Below are 21,887 nucleotides of genomic sequence, written 5' to 3'. Positions count from 1 at the left end.
GCTATTTACATCCACTGTGAAGAGATGTTTATCACCTCTGACCTTGTAACAATTACTACAGGCTAACACAGTAAGTTCCTTGTAAACTGTTATTGTAATTAATTAATTAAAAAATATGAAGCAATCCATTTAGGATGTAAACCTGACAGATTTAAAATAAATGCATGCTGTGTCTTTCCATGTACATCTAACAAGGCATTTCAACTTTCTCATTATCTACAGTTCAAAGTGCAGATAAATTTAAAATGATCTGAGATGTCATATTGTGCTGAAGTGAAGAAATTGAGTAATTAATAAATAAAATAAAAAATATTATACTGGGAATTTGAAATTCACCTTTTCTTTTCAGGTGTTGTTTTATGCAAATAACTTGGATTCAGAACTTATACAAACTTTTTAATGTTCTGCATGTTAATGTTCTATTTTGAGTTTGAAATCAACAGTTATTTCTTTATTTTTGGATATAATACTATATTCCTACAATTTGGAGTCACCAATTACCAATTAGAATGAGATACTGTACATAGACATGTCAACATTTGGCAGTCTGCAAGCCCCTCACCATCTGAAAGGTGAGTTAGGGCCAAATGGATTATCAGCAATTTTGTGACATGAAAACCTGTCATTTAGCAAGTCACAGGAGTTCCTGTTGTTCCATAAGGCAACAGATTCTCTGCCTAACTAATCCCAGCCATATCCAGGTCGCACTCTGCCAGCTGTGCGCCACTGCTTCCTGAATCCTGGTCACAGTGTCATGTCACAGGCAAAGCACCCAGAACTCTGAAACATTTCCATCATGGGAGTCTTTCATAAACTCGTGGATGAACATATATACATTCTAACACTTGAAAAGTTTCATTGAGAAATATTGTTGAGATAATACATTAGAATATTTATTTCAATAACTGATTAATGTAAAAAAATAAGTCCTTCAAATAATGTTTTTATAAACCTTTGCATACTGTATGCATCTTAATGAAGAGTCTTGATAATTTTTTTCAGGATGTACAATCGATGATATTTGCATTACCCTGATATGCTGATTTTGAAGTAAATTTACATTTTCAAATTCACATTTTGATAATTACTGGGAGTAAATAACATAGCCTCATATATTAGTGAATAAGGAGCAAGTTCCTTCTACACCCATTCTGACTTCACACCTCTTGATTGGCCTCTCTTTCTGTCCCCTGCTCCCGCTTCTCACTCCTCCTCCCTCCCAACCTTTGTTCTCCCGCTACTTTACCTTTGCCTACTGCCCTGTGTCTCTCACACCTGAAGAAGGCTCCACGGCCGAAACGTTGTGTTCTCTTTCTTCTTTTTTTCAGCATGGAATAAACCTATTACTTGTTCCTTTGCAGCCTACGCATGCTGACGCAGCTACCCACCTGAACTATTAGTAAATAAGCAGTGTCTTTTCAATCTATGCCTGAATTGAAGGATTCCCCAAAATCTCTCCTCAAATCATTATCATTTCTGTTTCAGCTAGCTCAGTTTAATTTTCCCTCCACGAGTGACCCTGTTGGTTTGGTATATTTGTTCCATTATACAGTACATTGAAAATGCAATTAAAATGCAGATGTAGTGAATCAAAGAAGTTTAAAATTAATGTATAATTAATGCAATAAAATACCTTATAACATTTGCATTAATCTAGTGTGACCTTTTCTAAACAAAATAGATCTCATGCTGATCTTTTTTTTTGCCAATTCATTCTTAGGAAACACATTTAAAAAATAAAATAAACCCTTTTATTTTTACCCTTCTGTGGTGATTCACAGAGTGAAACTGTGTATCAGGAATGTGCCTAACCATTTCAACTGCTCTGGAAAGTGCTGTATTTCATTAAACTGTTTGTGCCTCATCATTTTTTTAAGGGGTGAAAGTTTTGACTGTAGTGGATCCATTTGGCATAATGTAGCCGTGTGCGTCATACAGTGAAAGTGACGCTAAAAAATGCCTTACCACTTCACAGCAAGCTGTTTCTATAATGGACTGGCCCCTGAAATGCTGAACAAAGCACAGCATATAACTGCCCCAGACACCCGATTTCATTCCTCCTTTACACAGATGAGGAAGTTTGGCCTTTTCTTTAATATCACTGATTCTGATGAGTCTGGACTGATGATACCAAGACTGAATCTTAAAGAGGGTGAATGCTTGCTCATACCTTACTTTGCAATGATTTGTACAGTAGCAATTACAGTTGAGCTGGCAGGTGCATTATAAACAGCCAGAAGGGTTGCCAATGCAATGCCAATGCACAGTATGATGAAAAAGAAAATAACAGATCAGTGTCTTGACAATCAACCTCAGAATCCTGAATTAAAAATAGATAATAGATAAATATAATATAGATAGATATAAAAATAGATATTTTTGGAGGACAGAGGTCAAGATGTGTGCAGAGAACCTTGTCCCCTGTCTCTCCTCCTACCCTCCCTAGAGATAATATTTTTTTTCTGTCCTTGGCATGCTATCTCATCCCACTCAAGGACAGACCTTCTTGAGCCAACAACCATTAGAAAATGTGTTGAATTTTATCATTTGAACTGGCTCACTAGATTAAGGATTTGTAATGCAGAAAATGTCAAGAACTTCTGGTATCATGTTGGGAAACCAGAAACACATGTACTAGTTTAAAAAGCATGTAATCTAATGTATTAAAGGTCAATGTTGATGGCCTTTCATGCACTGAGTGGTTCTCCTTAAGCACTTGTGGGATTGGAAGGCTGATTCCCCGTCTCACATTGTGTTCAGCTTCTGTAGTGCTTTCTGTAGTTCTGTAGTACAGCTCCGTATTTGCAATAGTAAAAAAATGGCAAGCTTGGTGGAATAGCACAATCCATCTTTGCTTATATCAGAGTGACAGCCTCCATTTTGAAAACAGTTGTTTTAAACTTTGCAGACCTCACATCACTGGGCAAGAGGCATTCATGTCAAAGTCACAGGGATGTTTTTTTTTTGTCTTCCTCTAAAAGCAATGTCAGGGGCTAGAGGCTAATCTGATCACAGCTTCCTCACTGTGATCACTGGGATGAGACGAGCTTTGAAATGCTTAACTGGTAAGACCCGAAAGAGATGTACAGGACAGAAATAGACAGAGTTTTCAGGTGTCCTGTCTCTGCTGTGAGAATCATTGGCCTCACCTCTAAGCCTGCTTCATGGTCAGCTGTCAGTTTTACAACTACAGTCAACCATCTAAAATTTTCAAACAACACACAGTAAAACAGTGAGCAGGATGTTAAGTGTCTGGGAACAATAAGAACGAAGCCTAGGTTACAAAATGAGAGGATGCTGCTCATTTGGTTGCTAGCAGCATATTGGTATAGGGTTTTTCCTTCTTCTGTTTTTGAAAGGATCACAGGGCATCTGCTTCAATGGCGTGGGCTGAGTATCTCGACTCCCAGAATCCTTTTTGTTCATCAGTACCTCCTGTAACTGGTATTAGATACAGTGACTCACAATTTTCACTCATGTGATCTTCTGGTCCGTTTTGAACTTTTAAAATTGAACAACCAACAGACAACTAACATTAGCTAGACAAAGTATTTTAATATTATTTTGTTTCCCACATCTCAAGTTATAAGTAAATTTTCACAGATCGTTAAACCTAATATGGTTATAGCCATGGGTATTAACCTAACCTAATATTTTTCTTCATATATATTAGCTATATTATGGTAAAACAAAGATGGACCTCTATCAGGTTGTTTACGGTAGCTAAGTTGAGCTCTTGGTGTTGTTTTTCTGCAGCGGCTCAGTCCATGCAGGTGGAATCTGTATTAGTGTATCTGGGTAGAAAGTGTATAATTTGACAATTTCGGCTTTACAAACTGTGCATATCTATATGAAAGAAGAAAGGAAATATTAAGTAATTGTGCTGGCCTTTACGACAAAGTCACTTAAACAAGTTTTAGATCCGTTTTGACTGGAGATTTTCAATTGGTACACTATGTATCCAGTGTTTACATAGATTGATTTTTTAAGGATAATGGACTGCTCTTGTCAACGGGTTATTTTAACAGAGGCACAATATTAAACATTTAAACGTTAAGATAAAAAAATAAAAAGTCGGCATGCGGACTCTTCAGAGTTTAGATGAAAATGGAGGCTCGTTTGTCAAATTGAAAACTACTGTGTTTGCAGTATCCAAATGAAATAGTCGCCAGCGTTAGGTTTTTACTATAGGGGATGCACTAGTGTTAATGCTATATTGTAGATGCTACTTACTCATTGATGGTTGGTCCTCTGCTCCACGGCAGCTAAAAGCCAGCGTGAATTATTTTATCATTATTTTGCATGCGAGGTACTGTACACACTCGGACTACATAGGTTTGTGTAGTTTTTTAGCACCGAATTATATTAATAAATTAATCGGGCAATAAGATGGATGAAGCTAGCGTTAGTGAGTCCTTGCCAGATTTGAAAGATCTGGAAATTAAAATTGGGAGGAAAACGCCGGATGGACTGCTCAGATGGATGCGGGAAGACTCGACTTTGCATCTCGCAGACGGCAAGTTAAGTACATCGGAGAGCATGGACCGAGAATCGGGGAAGAAGGGCCTGGCTGAAAAAATCAGGGATTTAAAACTCGAAATGGTAAGAGGGGATTTGTATTCATTTTTTTGTGTTGCGCGTAGATCAATATTATCTCAATCTTTCTCTGCATTGCCAATAACACGTTTTTAACCTACAGTACAAGGAAGGAAGATGATCGGGGGGGGGGTCTAGATTTAACCCAAGCCATAACCTTCATCTAATACGAGGGTCATATTAAAAATACGAACATAACCAATAAACTCTGAGCGACATCAAGTTAATAGTTTCCTGAATTAAACAAATTGTGTATATGCATCTATTAGTCAACTAATAACCCTTTGCTGGGCAATGAAGTCGATTTTTAATATATTGTTGTCTGGGGACCTGTCTGAGTTGTGGGTGGATGATTACCTACAGTTGTTACCATATGTTATGTAAGGCTTTGGCATTTTGTTTCTTTTTTCTCCAAACTATCTTTACACTTATCTCACAAATGCAAGTCATTGACACAACTAGAGGGTTGGAAGGTATTCTAATAGAACATAAGGCAGATGACTCATAGATTGACTGATTTTAGGATTTTAAGATTTGAACTCTGGATAATCTAGTTCAGTTCTCAAGATATGGTTTATATATTATGTCATTTATAATAAAATGGACAGTTTTGGTTGTCACACCTGCTTTTGGCAACACGTTTTAAAAACATAACCTTGTGACTGTGAAAACAAAATCAAAGACAAAGAGCTGGTGAGGCTCAAGACATACTGTAGATGATGATACACTGTGTGTAGAGTGTTGTCCCATGATAGAGACCACTCAGAATCCTGTTTCAATGCGTTTAAGTGCATTACACTTTGAAGTGAATCCCTTTAGAAGTGATCTCCATACCAGACAATCACACAGATTGTAAATTTCACAAGAGATGCTATATATTCAGGTGACGTGCAGAGCAATTAACTCAAATGTGGAAAGCAATTATGGTGAAATAAGAGTGTTACAGTTGCTTTTGCAATTATCAAGACACAAAAACCATGGGAATTTCGTCACAAAGTTGTAATATAGAACACTATAAGACCGCCCATTACAAATTGCTGTGAAAGAGCACTATGTGTGAAAAGTATCCATTAAATATATTCAGAGATGCAGAGACCAGTTTATTAAGGAAGCATAACTGTGTTTTATGTATCATGTTTTATTAATCAGTTTTTATAGCATCAGGGAAAGCCCTAAAATTGTAAATGGCAATATGAGTGAATTTGGGAATAATATTTTATAGGGAGTCATACTGTATTTCTAATCCTCTTTAAATGTATGGCTAGTTATAGTTTGATATAGCAAGTGAGTGCTGAAATCAAATTTAAATCTTTACACACTGTTGTGAAAAGGTCTTAGACATCTGACACAATCAGTAATTGCAATTTATGTATATGGAACAGCCAGTCTCAACACTTCCAATATCTTGCATCTTCTGTTTTAACAACTTGTCATTTATTAATTAACATCTCAAGACGAGTTGCCAATTTATTGAATTAAGGTATAGTAGTACCTCAGAATTAAATCTAATTGACTCACTGTCAGGTGCTCCTTACAACATCTTTTGTTTTTCTGTACACATCCATGAAGCTAAGAGCATACAGTTTATACTGCAAAATACTAATCTGTCAGGATTAATTGGTAATTAAAAGTAATGTGTCTGAAAGTTAATAAGAAACTAAGTTTCTACATAAAGAAACAAAAACATACAAAAAGAGTGGAAAATTGAAAAATGTTTACCTTTGCATGACTATACTGTATATAAATAAACACATTTAACAAGAAGGTAAAATATTTTAGCATCTTTTTGTCTAGGAGGTTTTTTTTTGCATTTTATTTTTGTTAAATGAAACCTCTTCTGTCTAAAATGCACAGACTGTGAATACATTACAAAAGCCGAAAGGTTTATACCATTTAAATTGTATGTCTGCCAGGATGATTTTCTGGCCATTTGTATCCATTACTCCGAAGGATTACAGCCCAGAAGTCAGACAAACACACACTCTCAAGGCAGAAAACTCAGCAATGGGCTGCCTGCTCATCTTTCGTTTTTGCAGTTGAGGAATTTCCTGAAGTGCTGACATCACAAATAGATACATTGGCTGAGTTTGAGGGGTCACTCCAGTGCTCAAAACTTGACAGTTACTGAGAGAGCAGTGGGATTGCTTTGTAAATGTCAGGATTTAGTGTTTGATTTCCATTGAAAGAGCTTGTATTCAGAGAGCTGGTTTTTAAGAATGTAAGTGAGGGGAAATAGTTTAAATTGCAATAATTATCTTCTGATCATGTTTTCTTAGTGTTACTTTCTCTGTTCACTTATGATGGGGCAGATTTGAAGATAATTTTTAGTATCCCCAAGCAGCAGACAATATAAAGAAATACAAACAGTACACATATACATACACAAAAGAATCATCTGTTGAGCAAGGTTATAGCCATGGGTATTAGCTAGAACCTAAGCTTGTTTGTTTTTAAATTGGGAATTCTGTACCTGCTTTCTGAGGGGAGTAACTGGAATTTGTTATAAAATAGGGTGTAAGGGTCGTCTAGGATGGAATATGCTTTATGCAAAACTCGGAAATGATAGATGTGGGATAGGACTGGAAGATCAGCATCAGTGATCTTCCCATCACTCCCCAGTATCTTACTTCTCAGATTCAGCAAATCAGGGATTCATTAAAAGACTGATAAAACATGATCAACAATGAATTATCAACCTTAAAACTTTTAAGCTTCCTTATGAAAAATAGATCCTGTTGCCCTTTGTGAAAATAGAATCAAAATACAACATTTGCCTCAAAAGTTACCTTGCAGTCTAGAACTGTTTCCAAATACTTATATATCTCTACCATCTTCAAATTTTTCACCCCTGGTGCAGGTTTGAGTGGAGGACTTAGGGCTTTTTCTGAAATCACTTGCCATGTCTTTGGTCTTAGAGACAATCTGTTATGTTCGACATTCTGGTGGCTGGGAGAGACAGACCTGTGTTGTGGGAGGAACCCAAATGCAAGGCGAACATTGCAGTAGGAGGGAGATATAGAGCAAACCAGGTGCACTAGGGCCGGGCTGAGCACTATGCGTGTGACTGGCTATGAAGAGCACACAGGCAGATGGGTTGCTGCCAAGCGGTGCTTTTCTAGTCATGGTCATGCAGGTGCGGGTTAAAAGCTGAGAGTTTGAACTGAACACTCTCTAAAGCACTAGGGGAAAATCCAAAAGATGTGGTAACAGGAACAGGCGGAGTCTAACCAAGGAAACAGAGAGGAAGCCACAGACACAGGTGAGGGGTCCTGGAGCTGGTCTGGACAGGGCAGTTTGGGAATCCACACAAGGTATGGGTCGGGGAACACAGGAATAAAATTCAGAAATTTAAGAGCAGGGGAACAGAGGTTTCAACCAGGAACTAGGGAATACAGGAAATCAGGATCACAGGAACTGGAGAACAGGAACAGCTGACAGTGCAGTCTGACCTGACCTTAAGTAACCTGCACTATCTAGGACTGGGGTGCTAATAATAGCACACAGGTGAACAGACTCAGTCTGATTATGCGTCCATGGTAACCGGCATTGACAGGAGAGTCACAGTAACCTAAGCCTGCCAAGTAGTCCTGGAGCTGGGGTGGACATGACACATTCAGCTGTAAATAGTTCTACTCGCACCAAATGGCAAGTCCATCTGCAGTGGGCCATGGCACCATTCATCTGCTTCCAAACAAACTAACAATAACAGTGTAATCTGTAAATTTATGTGTCTTGAGTGAAACAGTCTGGGTAATTTTCTCCACCACCCTAATCGTTTGGCCATTTAGATGAATGACCACACAGTCACACAAATTTGAGAAAAATCTCTAGGGTGGTAAAATGGACGCAGTGAGATTGATGAGAATTTGAGGTAAGGATCTTAGACACTTTCTCTCAGTTTCTCAGTCTCACAGTGTTGCAGTGTAACATTTATTTATGTACAAACATCTCCACCTTGTAGTAGATGCTCCAAAGCCGTCGATTTCCACATCCTGCTCTTATTGCCAACAAGCAGGCATCTCTGTACTCATATAGGAATTTGGCATTGGCCTCTAGCTTGTCTGTTTTACTCCTGAGTGATTTCATATTAGCCAGGATAATAGAAGGTAGAGGTCTTTGGTACACACCACCTTTCTTCTTTTTCCTAGTCATTATCCACGTCAAAATCAAAATATTTACAGTATGGTGCCGTCTTGGTAGAATGACACGTTTGAGTATCGGCACAATGGGAGAAAATCCTGACTGTATTGTATTCTTCCTGATTGGCCCAGTACCAGCTCTATGAAGCTTCTCCAGGTCAGCAAAATAGTCCTACAAACGTGAGAAATATCCCAACCATAATTGTCATAAATGTACAGTTTTTAATCAACTACTATAAACTGTGTAAATAACAAAAACACAAAAACCGACAAAGACTGAGCAGAGAGGTGACTGCAGTGCCACATGTATAGAGCAATTAGGTATATTAAAGTGCAATTTTTTGTGCACATTACACAAAATGTGCATTTAGACAGGCTGTAGCATGGAGTTCTAAAGCTTTTTCAATCTTGTTCATTCCCCATTGTGAACTCTAGGAAGGTCGTGGAAAGGTTACTTTGAGGACAGCTGTTATTAGTTTAAGCAAATATTTACATTCCTTTATTCAGACAAGTCTTATTTCTCAACTACAGTTATTGATGCAACAAATGTCTGTCTTGCCCCAGGAGTACTTCACAGTGAGATCCAAAAGGTTATGTCATTTAGTGAAACAACAAAACAACAGCATCTTTGTAAACAAATGTACAAAATTAAGAGAATTGAACTTAAACTTATTATCACACATTTCAGTGTAGTGTTTCAGAAATATTTTTGTGCAACATTCAGTAAAGCAAGATGCAGCAAATAATAAAGTTTAACTGGTCTCATAGGGTGAGGGACCTATCTATTGCCTCTCTGACAACTCTACAGTGTCTTTTCTGTATTGTAATTCTGGTAGGATTGGCTTGTGTTAATCCTTTTAATCGGGTAATATTCGGCAAAACTTCTCCGACACCTCCTGGGTTATCAAGTTGAGCTGCTGACTTGGAGCAGTGACAGTACATTACTCATGATTTAAAAAAAAAATGTGGGATAGAAGGTAGTATAAAATTGTAAATTGAGCTGGTTTAGGGAATAAATTTAAGATTTTTTTTAAATATAATAAGAGTGGTTAAAGTTCAGTGATTGAAATGTCTTCTAAACCTCTGGAGTCCTGTGCCTACAGCTTATGATAGCCGGTTCTGTGATATAGACAAATGTCATTTTCACATTGGGTTAGGAAAACAAGTTGTTTCATAATTGCATTGAATGCATTTTATCAGTGAACCTTTCTAATATGATATTTCACCTCCTAAATAAGTATGACCGAATAACTTGCTAATCCACTTGCTAATAATGAAATAGGAGCACAGCAGTAGAAAGTGAGCTGCTTAAAAATAGCAAAGACATTCATTTTAGGTTTCTACGTTAATGAATCTGACTAAATTTTAAAAAAAAAACGTATTTTTCATGATGAGAGAATTCCTTAGATGTGCGTATTACTAAAAGGCATTGCAGAATCTATGTTGACAATCTGCTTAATGTGCTGTAGAAAAAGCTGCATTGCATCAACGTCTAGATGACCATTAGGAAGTGTCTTGGCAGCATCAGCACCTCGGGTTTGCAAATTCAGTATCATTATTTAACCTTGATCTTGCATTTTCTTTTTCTGAACCTCCAGACTGTGATTGCTTTGGAAATATCCTTTAATGTTCATAATGTAAATTATCACCATCAATTATAATTGATAAGCCTTTAAAGTATACATTACCAGTTAAAATTTGTTGTGGATCTTTTTTTGTCTAACTTGGAAATAATGATGCTTTTCTGAAGAAACCTCTAAGACAGGTTTTGAACATTCTCTAAAATTTTACAACTGGATGATGATGTTGGTGGCCCACTTTGTGCTTTAAATTTGCAGTCGGCTATTTTTTCTGCAGATTAAATGAGAGTGAGACTTCTTAGATGAATACTCTAAGCTGGCTCTTGAAAGTTTCAGAGTAATAGTCTATTGTCAGTTGCAATGTTTGGATGAATTTTACAGTAGAATTTTTACTTTCATGACAGAGGGTTTATTTTAATTACTTGAAACATAGGAGTTGGCACTTTCATTGCAGTAACCAACTTCTTATACACTAGATGTGGAGTACCCCAAATTATACGTATCCACGTCACCCTGCCTTGTAGCACAACATCACTTTGTATCCATATTGCACAGCTGTTGACTGGCCACTGGAGTGCAAACATTCTTCAAGGAGAAAATGAATGTTACAAGCATGGAGTGATTAGACAGATCTGTATGAACCAGATGATATGTGGTAATTGCGGTTGAGTTTTCTCATCCATGGAAGGCAAAGGCCCACTGACCCATTCAGAATAACCCCAGGTTCCCCTTCCCCCTCACCCTCTGCACTCCCTGAGTGCATGGCTGCCACCTTTAAATGCAGAGCGGTGGCTCTGTAGCTAAGGATCTGCGCCTGTGGCTGGAAGGTTGAAATCCTGCAGCCAGCAGAGGAATCCTACTCTGTTAAGCCCCTGAGCAAGGCCCTTAACCCCAACTGCTCCAAGGGCGCCGTACAATGGCAGACCCTGCGCTCTGACCTCAGGCTCTCTCCCTATCTGTGTGTCTCATGGAGAGCAAGCTGGGGTATGCGAAAAGATAATTCCTAATGCAAGAAATTGTAAAGGGTTAATAAAGTGATGTTAAATCAATAGAAGCCACTACATTGGTCTCAGGAATATTTATGACACTCTCATTAGTGCTGAACCTCATTCTGCTCTTATTGTCCCTGCCAGCTCAAATCCTGCTGTCTCTGAATACTGTCTGATTTACATGTAAATTGCACTGTTTTTTCCGAAAAGTTTGAGCATCAGCATAAATTTGCTAGAAACTCTTGAGATGTTTTTGCTGAGTGCATTCCCCCCTTTTACTTTCCTTCTGTTTTTGAGAAGAATCATAAATTTTGAAATCTATTTCTCCAAATGAGCTTTACGTGCAGCTATTTAAAATTATTTTTGAAATTATTTCCAATAAAAAAGAAGTCAGAAACCTTATCTGAAACAGAGTTTTCCATCCATCCATTATTAAAAAGGCAATTATTCCCAGAAAGTGTTAAGGCATCCCAGAGCCTGTCCTCAAAGTTTAGTGTACAATGCAGGGCTAAATACTGAATGAGATGTATGTCCATCATAGGGCAGTCATAAACACAAAAGTACTGTATGTAGAGACATTAATTAACCAAGCCAGACAGAAAGAGGCATAGGAAATCAACCAGCACCTAGGGAAAATGCACATTAATGTGGAGAGAACTCTACAGAGAAGTGTCTCTGGTCTAGAATGAACCCTGTGAGCTGTCAGCACTAGTCTTCATACCACATTGCAGAGTTTTCCTTTTCACTTCAAAGAATTCATGGCGTGTGACCAATTGTCTAGCCTGCCTCATTGAATATTCTTGATATGTTTCATATTAGCAAACAGACTTAAAAGAATATCACTAGAGGTTATAATTAGGTTTGTGCTGCTGTCTGTCTCAAGCCTCCAGGTTAGTCCTGCAGTATTATTTCTTGATTTGGAGAATATTAAATTGTGGTTTTCTTTATGTTTAATATTAATAATGTCTTGTATGATCTGTTCTGGCAAAATATAGTAACTCAGGAAATTGTTGCAAGTTGTGAAAGCTATTTGCTAAGAAGGTTGTATATGAAACATACACTGCACATGATGATAATAATTGCTTACACTTATATAGCGCTTTTCTGGACATTCCACTCAAAGCACTTTACAGGTAATGGGGACTCCCCTCCACCACCACCAATGTGCCGCATCCACCTGGATGATATGACGCCAGCCATAGTGCGCCAGAACGCTCACCACACATCAGCTATTAGTGGGGAGGAGAGCAGAGTAATGAAGCCCATTCATAGATGAGGATTATAAGGAGGCCATGATTAGTAAGGGCCAATGGGAAATTCGGCCAGGATGCCGGGGTTACACCTTTTCTTCTCTTTTTGAGAAACTCCCTGGGATTTTTATTGACCACAGAGAGTCAGGACCTCGGTTTTACGTCTCACCCGAAGGACGGCGCCTGTTTACAGTATAGTGTCCCCGTCACCATACTGGGGCATTAGGACCCACAAGACCGCAGGGTGAGCGCCCCCTGCTGGCCCCACTAACACCTCTTCCAGTAGCAACCTTAGTTTTTCTGAGGAGGTCTCTTATCGAGGTACTGGCCAGGCTCACACCTGCTTAGCTTCAGTGGGTTGCCAGTTGTGAGTTGCTGGGTGATATGGCTTATGGCTACAGCAATGCAATGATGCATTAACTGTAGAAGAGAAATATTCTGTTTATAATTTGTACTGTAACTCCAGATAAGAGAGAGATGTGGACACTAAAATAAAAGAAAATGAAGTACAAGGACTGGGGTGAGGGGCTGGGAGGTGTGTGCTACAGTAATCAATAGGTCATGGGTCAGTGAAGTATTGATTGTCCCTTTGGGTTTATCACAGCTGAGGACAGCTGGAAACATGGCCTATTAAATATTCTAAGCAAAAGTGTTACAATTCTTGAATACAGGAAATTAGTTAAATGGAGAAAGCATGTTACTTAAATAGCACTTTTTTGTGACTTAAATGGAGCCATTTGCAACCTGTGTTTAGCACTATAGTGAATCTCTAGGTGGCATTTTGTTGTAATGAATCTGCAACTAATAGAGGTGAAAAAAACTGGCAGACATCCTACATCACCCACTAGGATCCAAAGATCAGTATATTTTTGGAACAGTTGTTGAGTGGTGGCTTTGGACGTGGGAGCATGCTGTCAAGTGCTGCAGAGATTTAGCTTTTTTATCGGAGGTGAAAGTACACATTCTCTTGAACTGTTATTCTCTGGTAAAATGTAAAACATTTTTTTGCTCTCCTGCCTGAACTGTACTGTTTCTTTATAGGTCTTAATATTCGTTCTGATTAGATAAGAAAGGAGCAATGGCTTCAGATACAGGTACTGCATAGTCCACAGTGAGACAATAGCAATGGCTTTTGTATAGTGAACATTAGGTATAACAGTGTTTTCGAAAATCTTTATGTCTCATGAAAATCAAACCACTTATGCCTCTCTCTCTTCTCTCATTTTCCTTTTCCCTACCTTTCATTAACCTTCCCTACCTCTTTCTCCCTTACCTTCTCTTGATTACTCTCTCCTAATTTTTCTGCTTCTTTGTGTTTGCTCTCCCTCTGTCTGCTTCTCCCCCTTTGTATCCTTTTCTTCTTACTGCCTCCCTCTCCTCCTCCTCTGCATCACCCTTCCTCTCTCTAGGCCTACCTGCGCTCCATCGATGTTAAGATCCTGCAGCAGCTGGTGGCGGTCCATGAGGGAATCGAGGCCGTGAAGTGGATCCTGGAGGACAAGAGCAACCTGACTAGCCGCTGCAGCAGTCTGACCAGCAGCCAGTACAGCCTGGTGGAGAGCCAAGACACCTCCTGGAGGGGAAGCTGGAACAGCCTGCAGGACCCCAATGACAAGCTGGACAACATCTCCATTGGCAGCTACCTGGACACCCTTGCTGACGAAATGGATGAATATTGCCCCTCCAGCTCGGAGTCTGTGATCTGTGCCACTCCACTGGTCCCCGGTGGCCCTCTCACAATGGAGACACAATGGGATGTGGGGCAGACCGGGGGTCCAAGCTCCCCGCAATTCAGAATGCAGCGCCCAAAAGAGGAGCAACCCTGGACCAAAGCAGTCTTGGAGCGTCCAAAAGCTGCAGAATTCAGGAGAGCTGCCACCACCACTGACCCTGTTCATCTTCAGCAGCAGGCTGTTGGCAACAGCTACCCAGACAAACAAAACACACAGGACAGGCAGGCAGATGGCCTGGAGCAGCCTGGTATAAACTCCACCAGGAGCTGTCTAGCAGAAAAGCTGAGCAAAAGCAGTCCAAAGCTGAAGCCCTATAAGAACGGGAAGATCGATTTAGAAGGGTATAAACTCAACAGCAAAATCCACATGGAGTATGATGCCCACTGGCGCTGGGTGCAGTCCCAGGATGATGTGACTTTCTTATGAGAAATATGCAGATACATGTGCAAGCAGCCATAATAGATCACAAGTAATACCCCTCACACACAGGCAATATCAATTCTGCAGTTTCTGGTATAATTTGAATTTCTGGTTTTGGAAACACACGGTTAGATCTGGTATCCATAATCTTTTTCAATAAATGTAAAATTTTCTAATACAACCTCTAGTAATCAGTTTGTCCTTGGGATGATAAAATTAATGTGAAGGCCTATATAGGTAATTATATATTTGTACACATAACTGTGACATTGTCAGATTTCATGCCTGTGATTCTTCTTGCAGATGGCATTGTCTGCCTTGCACATTAGACATATCAAAATCAAAAGCAATCTGGCGCAGAGACTGGAACGTAGTCTGGCAGCCTCTTTCCCCACATGAAGTATAGATGTAGAAGACAGCTCTAATTGTCCTAAAGCAAAGCACTGACATACAGTAGCTGTTTTTTTCTCAAATGAAGGACACCTTTTAAATACAGCCAGGTAAATGGAATACAGTATTTTTTAAAACATGAAAATCAGGGCTGGAAGCATACCACAGCTTCACCTGTTTGTGAGTATTTGCTTAATAAGGAGGTGTTTTCCAAGGAGTTCATCAAGACTGCAAGAGTATTTGGTTTTCCAGGGCATCCTTTTTATATTTTTATGTCTGAATTCATTAGCATAAAGCAAATCTAACTTCTTTAAAAAGAAAAAAAACTGTTTAGCTGTCAATGCATAGTTATTACAAGATTACATTTTTAATCACTCTATGGAGGTACCTGTATAGATAATTAATATGATGTCATGGATGTTTGCTGCAAAGTTAGGTGTAAAGTCAATTTATATATATTTGTTAGCACAGTTTTTCTGCAACCCTGGTCTTGCGAGCCATAGCTGTGCACATTTTATACATCACATTGTAAAAGATTAGAGAGGAATACAGGTATTTTTCCATTTAAAATTAAGATATGAGCCTGAAAAATGTCATGTAAATCAAAAACTCAAGTTAAGAATTAAGTCCCATCATTGTGCATATAAATGGGGGGGGGGGGGGGGGTGTTCTTGGTTAACTAGTTCTGGGTATCATATCATCAAGATGTAGTAGCATAGTTGTGTTTAAAGTAATTTTAAAACTATTTGTTAATGTTTATCAATTTAATATAAAATGTGAGGAGGAGACCATTGTCATGTGCTCATAGACACATATGAACTGCACATCTTTAGTCCTTTTACTCTGTGAACCTTTTACATGCCTTTTTTATTAACACTGTTTTATTGATAAATTCTTTGCATTTGCATGTGCATTGAATTTCTATTTTATGATTTTTCCAGATATTGGCTTACTTTTATTTTAGGATTTTATGGATTTTATTAATTTTATTTAAGATTTTATACATTACAGTAGGTACAGACTAAGACGCTGCAGACTTTTTCTGGATTTATTTAGTACTGTAAGTATGAGTTGATTGGAGATGAACATTGGCCAGAAGAAAACTGAGACAAAGACTACCACCTGTCTGTGTGTCACCTGAGCGATGATTTTCATCTCTACACACAGCAGGGTACAGTACATGCAGCTTTTATTGTCACAAACACATCAAACACGTTGCCTGTTGTTGGCTGTGCACAAGTGTGCATGTTACAGTGAGAACCATGCACTTCTAAATTAATAAGTGGTATACATTCTTGAGGTGCATTAAATCAAAAACACACAAATTAAGAATGCCTAAATCAAGAACTACAGTACCTGTATGTAATTATAAGGACTGATTTAGCATATAATACATTACATTACATCATGTAGAGATCATATTGCCTGAAATAATTTGCGGAACTCCAGGATCAGGGTTACAGACCTCTGTTTTAGTGTTATACAAATGTGTGTAAATCATATAAAAGAATTTTGCTTAAAGCCTACAAGGCTGCACATTTGTTGAATTGAATCTTGTGATCCTCTTCAAAGGCCTTGTAAATAATGCATCCTATTTGCAGCCACATATTTCACTTTAAGCCTGTATGTGCCTATGACCTTCCTGAGCAACGTAATCTCTGACTCGGCATGTTTTCTATTTTGATTGTTTTAACTGCTGATTCACTGTCAAACTGCATTTTATTTTGCAGTGAGGTAGACATTATTGTGTGGTACACTGTTTTAATTCTGTGACTTCTCAAGTCTGCATGCCGAGAAAACATGCTAATTGGAAATGTTTGATTATGTCTAAAATCCCTTTATATGTGTACAGCTGTTCATTACAACAATGTTCATTACAACAATGGGAGAAAAAAAGGTATCTAATTGACTTCCTGGTGATTTGATAGCAAAGGAAGGAAACCTATTTTTCCTTTGATTGGCTTTATTGTCTGGCTTGTCCTGGCAAGTCTCTTGAGTTCTCCTTTTATGACATGCCAAAATTTGTGTTCAGTAAAGTCTTTTATAGTTCATCTGGAACAAAAAATAGAATATCTCTCAGTCCTCAAGGACCAGTGTTCCATTCATTAGTTGTTTAATTGATTCATAGCTTGGAACAAGTGTTCCAAATCATTAAATTATAGGTAATTTAAATTGACATATACTGTAAGGATAACTTGATTGGCATGCTCCAGGAACAAGGTTGGAGGTCATACTGTACCTATGCAATAGAATATTTTTACATGACATCTTGTTTTATATACCAAGTTAACATTTACTGTACCACCTGAGATACAGCATCACAACTTTATCTCCAGCCCATTCATCCAGTAAAGAGTGGCACACTACTTGAAATTTCAGATGAGCAAACGACTGAATTTCACATTGCAATAACCCCATGTGAGCCCTTATATTTCTTTGTCAGATTGGTCTTTTAATTTTTTTTAGATCTGGTTAGGAGTCTCAGTTCCCTAACCACTATGCTACTGCTGCTCTTTGTACTGTCCTCTCGAATCTTCAATTAAATGATCCAATTCAACCCGTGCTGCAGCTTTCTGGAAGGAGCCGCAGAGTGCCAACAGACATTAAGACTAGTCCCAGGATTTTAAGCTGAATAGTAAAGCAGGGACTGTCATGAGAAAACAATAAAGTTGAACTATTTCGGGGAAATATCAGTGCCAAAACTGAGCTGCACAAAATCCACTACCTTGCAAAAGTATTCCGACCCCTCCTTATTTTACTTATTTAAAATCTGAGTGCTCAAACTGATGACTTCTAAGAATAAGATATGTTATAGTAAATGTCAGCAAAAAACTAAAGAGAAAAAATTAGTTACAATATGTTGATTGCATTAATATTCAGACCCGTAATTTTCTCAATTTGGTGGAAGCAGCTTGGGCAGCAAATACAGCCACAATTCTTTTTGGGTAAATCTCTACCAACATTTTGAGAACCAGCTTTTGTCCAACTTTGCTGGTAGGTTTACTCTTGGGTTGCTTATGGACTGCAAAGCTCAAGTCTTTCCACAGATTTTCTGGAAAATGTAAGACATTCACTCTGCTGTTATTACTCAAGAACTTTCACTTTCAGCTGCAGCTCTTACCCTGTGCTTTGTGTCATATTCCAGCTGGAAGGTGAAATTTCATCCATGCTTTATGCTTTCAACAGAGGCAGGTTTTCTTCTAGCATTTGCCTTTGCTCTATTCATTTTCCTTCAATCCTGACAAGTCCCTGCTGTTGAGAAGCAGCCCATTAACTTAATGCTGCCTTCATTCTTTACGATAGGAATGCACTGTGCTAAGTTTGTGCCATACAGTAAATATTGCTTTGCATATAGACCAAAATCTTCCATTTTTGTATTCTGACTATAAACTGTTTTGCCACGTTATTAGTATCACATAAATGCTTTGCCATTAAATATTGTAGTTCCTTCAAAGTCACTGCTGACTTCATGGTGGCATCCCTGACCAGCTTCCTTCTTTTTGAGTTTTGAGTTTGGAGAAATCTTGGAAGTGTGTATGTGGTACAATGCACCTTCCATTTCCTGATGAATGGAAAATGCTCAGAGGGATTTTTAGAGACTTACTGTAGGTATTTTTCCTACTTTTCTCCTGAGCTGGACATTTCAGTATTTAATTCCTTAAATGTTATAAAAACTCTTTTGTTTTTAGGGTTGAACCTTTGCTCGAAATTCACTACACTACAAGGAACCTCACAGAGACAAGTGTTTTTATTCTGAAATCATGTGCACCACTATTATTGCATACAGACCCAGGCCACTGAACTAATTCTGTGGCTCATTAAGATAATTTTATGCACCTAAATAAATTAACACTTCTGCAACCATAATTTTGAATTTTGTTTCATATTGTCTTTTTACATTATTAACTTTTACTTTTACTAAATTACTTACCCCCTCCTTTATCTTAAAAGATAGAAAAAACAAGGTCTGTTTCAAATTAATAAAATGTGTATCTGCATATAAACAGTCAGTTGATTTTAATTGGTTGTATGAAGCTGAACTTATTTTTTATCTTCAGTTTTCAGCTACCGTGTATGTAATTACTGTAAAAAAAGGTTACTTTCATCTGACTTTAAAGGTTCCTGTTTCTGTTCAAAATTTGGTTGCAGCTTGTATTATTTTTAAGTTTTAAGATTTAACATTGTGTGTCCTTCTTTGTCTTGGGCTTCCTGGCTAACTGATAATTGAAGCTAAAAAAATGCAAACTCAGAACAGTTTATTTATCCCACAAATGATTGTTAATTGTTCTGCACAATTTGAATTGAACTCTTGGTGTAAGTGAGATTATGTTGCATATGTTTTTGTACCCAATGGATGTACTGTGTAATATATGTGCATTGTGGTACTCAATGTTATTTTTAAAGAAAAATGTTAAAGTTATGGCAGCTGTAAGGTCATAATGCTATAAGGAGTTCAGACTGAGACTGAAATAATTTGATTGCTAATGAAATAAAACAACTGTTCTCTTTTGCAGCTCTTTAGCTGTTTTTTATTTGCTGTTGTGTTGTTTCTGAAAGCAGGGGATGGTAAAAAATACTTGACTTCCTTCCCAGTTTGAGGAAAGTTGTTTTTTTCAATTGTTATGGAAATAGTACATAGGCTTTGCCAAAACTAAATGTTCTTTGGGTTTGGGTTAGAAGAAAAGCCATTGAAACAATCTAAAATGCACTGGACTTGCTGCCAACTAGAGTTTCTTTTTGGCTATAGAATATGGTTGTTTGTAAAGCAATGGTTTGCAGACTGAATATAAAGTATTTTTTGTAATAAAATGTATATCTTATTATGAAGTGTTCAACTGTTCTAAATAGTTTGTACATTGTATAAAAACCCTATAGCTTGCTCATGATCATAATTAAAAGAATAACTTAAATGTCATTTTTTCATCTTGTAGTGCTTTCGCACAAGTGATTTATTCCACCTGAAGTACATTATGCCAAAACTGTATATTGTAAATACCCATGTAAAAAATATCAAAATGCTAATGATACCAAAACTAGGTTATGTCTAACATGAATAGATACATAAATTAAAACAGGTTTTAGTTATAATAGCAGTTCCATACTCTTAAACCATAATTGATATTACACACAGTCATTTGAATTAAACATTTGATTCATCTTCTTTGTAAGACACTATGCAAATTTTCCAGAATCAGTTACTCTCTTACATTCAAGAATTAAGTATAACATTAACATCTGTGGTATAAAAATACAGTACAAGCACAAGTCAGGTTTCTAATGCTGAATAAAAGCTGAATGTGAATGCTATAGATGTACATTTTCAAATGAGGGTATTATCTCTCTAGCACTGAATTTCAGCAGCCTTCAGCTCTCCTACACATTCTCTGCGAATTCATTTGGGATACCCTGGCTTCAAGTCAAGTATTTTGATGGGTAGGAGCAAAGAGTGAATCTAAGCCAAAACAACTTTAAAGCCTATTGTATAAAAACAATTTTGGTGAGCCATTTCAAACTTAAAACTTTTTTCTTTGGAGATGTCACAAAACCCAAGACATTTTCCAATGTATATAATAATAACATTTGCTTAAACATACTATATATAATGCTTTTGTGGACACTCCACTCAAAGCACTTTACAGGTAATGGGGACTCTCCTCCACCACCACCAATGTGCAGAATCCACCTGTATGATGCGACAGGAGCCATAATGCGCCAGAACACTCACCTCACATCAGCTATTAGTGGGGGGGAGAGCAGAGTAATGAAATATTAGGAGGCCAATGGAAAATGTGGCCAGGATTCCAGGATTACACCCCTACTCTTTTCGAAAAACACCCTGGGATTTTTAATGTCCACAGAGAGTCAGGACCTCGGTTTTATGTATCATCAGAAGGACGGTGCCTTTTAACAGTATAGTTTCCCTGTCACTATGCTGTGGCATTAGGACCACATAGGCTGCAGGGTGAGCACCCCCTGCTGGCCCCACTAACACCGCTTCCAGCAGCAACCTTAGGTTTTCCCAAGAGGTCTCCCATCCAGGTACTGACCAGGCTCAGACCTGCTTAGCTTCAATGGGTTACTAGTTGTGAGTTGCAGGGTGATATACAGTAGCTGCTACAGTAGCTGATAGTGAGCACTGCTCTAAGAAGTCCCATCTCAGTTTGCTTTCCTGTCTTCCATCCCTTGTTATGAACACACATACAGTACATAGTTTTTAGAAAACCCAGGAACACTACAATACATGCATTCATCCAATGTTTCTGACCTTGACCCAAAAGGGAAGGCCAAAGATACCCAACTTCCTGTATCAGCGTTTCTCAGTAGCCAATACAAAAGTCTTGTGTGCTAGAACTCATATCATACCTAAGCAGAAAGGCAAAGGTGTTCCTGGGAACAGTTGGTGTTGCCTGTTTTAGTAGCCTGGTCCACATCACCACAACCAACACCATCTACAGTACTTGCAGAGATTGCTAATGTTGTAAATTCTCCCTGTTGTCTGTGTTGGACTTGACAGAGTGCATCTCACCTAAGCAGGATTAGGTAATTATTGTCATTTGCGCTCTTGCCACAAGCCCGGGTGGGTCTCCCTTTCTTTGTCTGGAGTTATGGAGGAACAGTATTCAGGTCCAGCTGTTGGACTACTCAGGAGTTTGTGATGAAATTCATCTGCTTGTTCCAAAATAACATTTAGCCTATCGAGCCTGTGAGTCCCACTGTACAGTATATTCGATCACTTTATTAGTACTTGTATCATGATTTAAATTGTAATTAAGTAGGTTGGCTGCAAAAA

The 21,887-nt window shown here is 38.1% G+C and overlaps 1 protein-coding gene across 1 annotated transcript; it reads left to right on the top strand.

The window, feature by feature from the left end:
* The first annotated feature begins 3,741 nt into the window (after positions 1 to 3,741).
* lurap1 (leucine rich adaptor protein 1) lies at positions 3,742 to 20,012 on the top strand. The gene is made up of 2 exons (XM_015355685.2): positions 3,742 to 4,602; positions 13,964 to 20,012. The coding sequence occupies exons 1-2, from the start codon at positions 4,390 to 4,392 to the stop codon at positions 14,711 to 14,713; spliced, it is 963 nt and encodes a 320-aa protein (XP_015211171.1). The 5' UTR covers positions 3,742 to 4,389; the 3' UTR covers positions 14,714 to 20,012.
* The last annotated feature ends 1,875 nt before the right edge of the window (positions 20,013 to 21,887 follow it).

This window comes from Lepisosteus oculatus, chromosome 9 (assembly GCF_040954835.1).
Source record: "Lepisosteus oculatus isolate fLepOcu1 chromosome 9, fLepOcu1.hap2, whole genome shotgun sequence".
NCBI classification, from domain to species: domain Eukaryota; kingdom Metazoa; phylum Chordata; class Actinopteri; order Semionotiformes; family Lepisosteidae; genus Lepisosteus; species Lepisosteus oculatus.
Note: the sequence above shows the minus strand (reverse complement) of the source record. Positions and strands in the feature narration are given on the sequence as shown.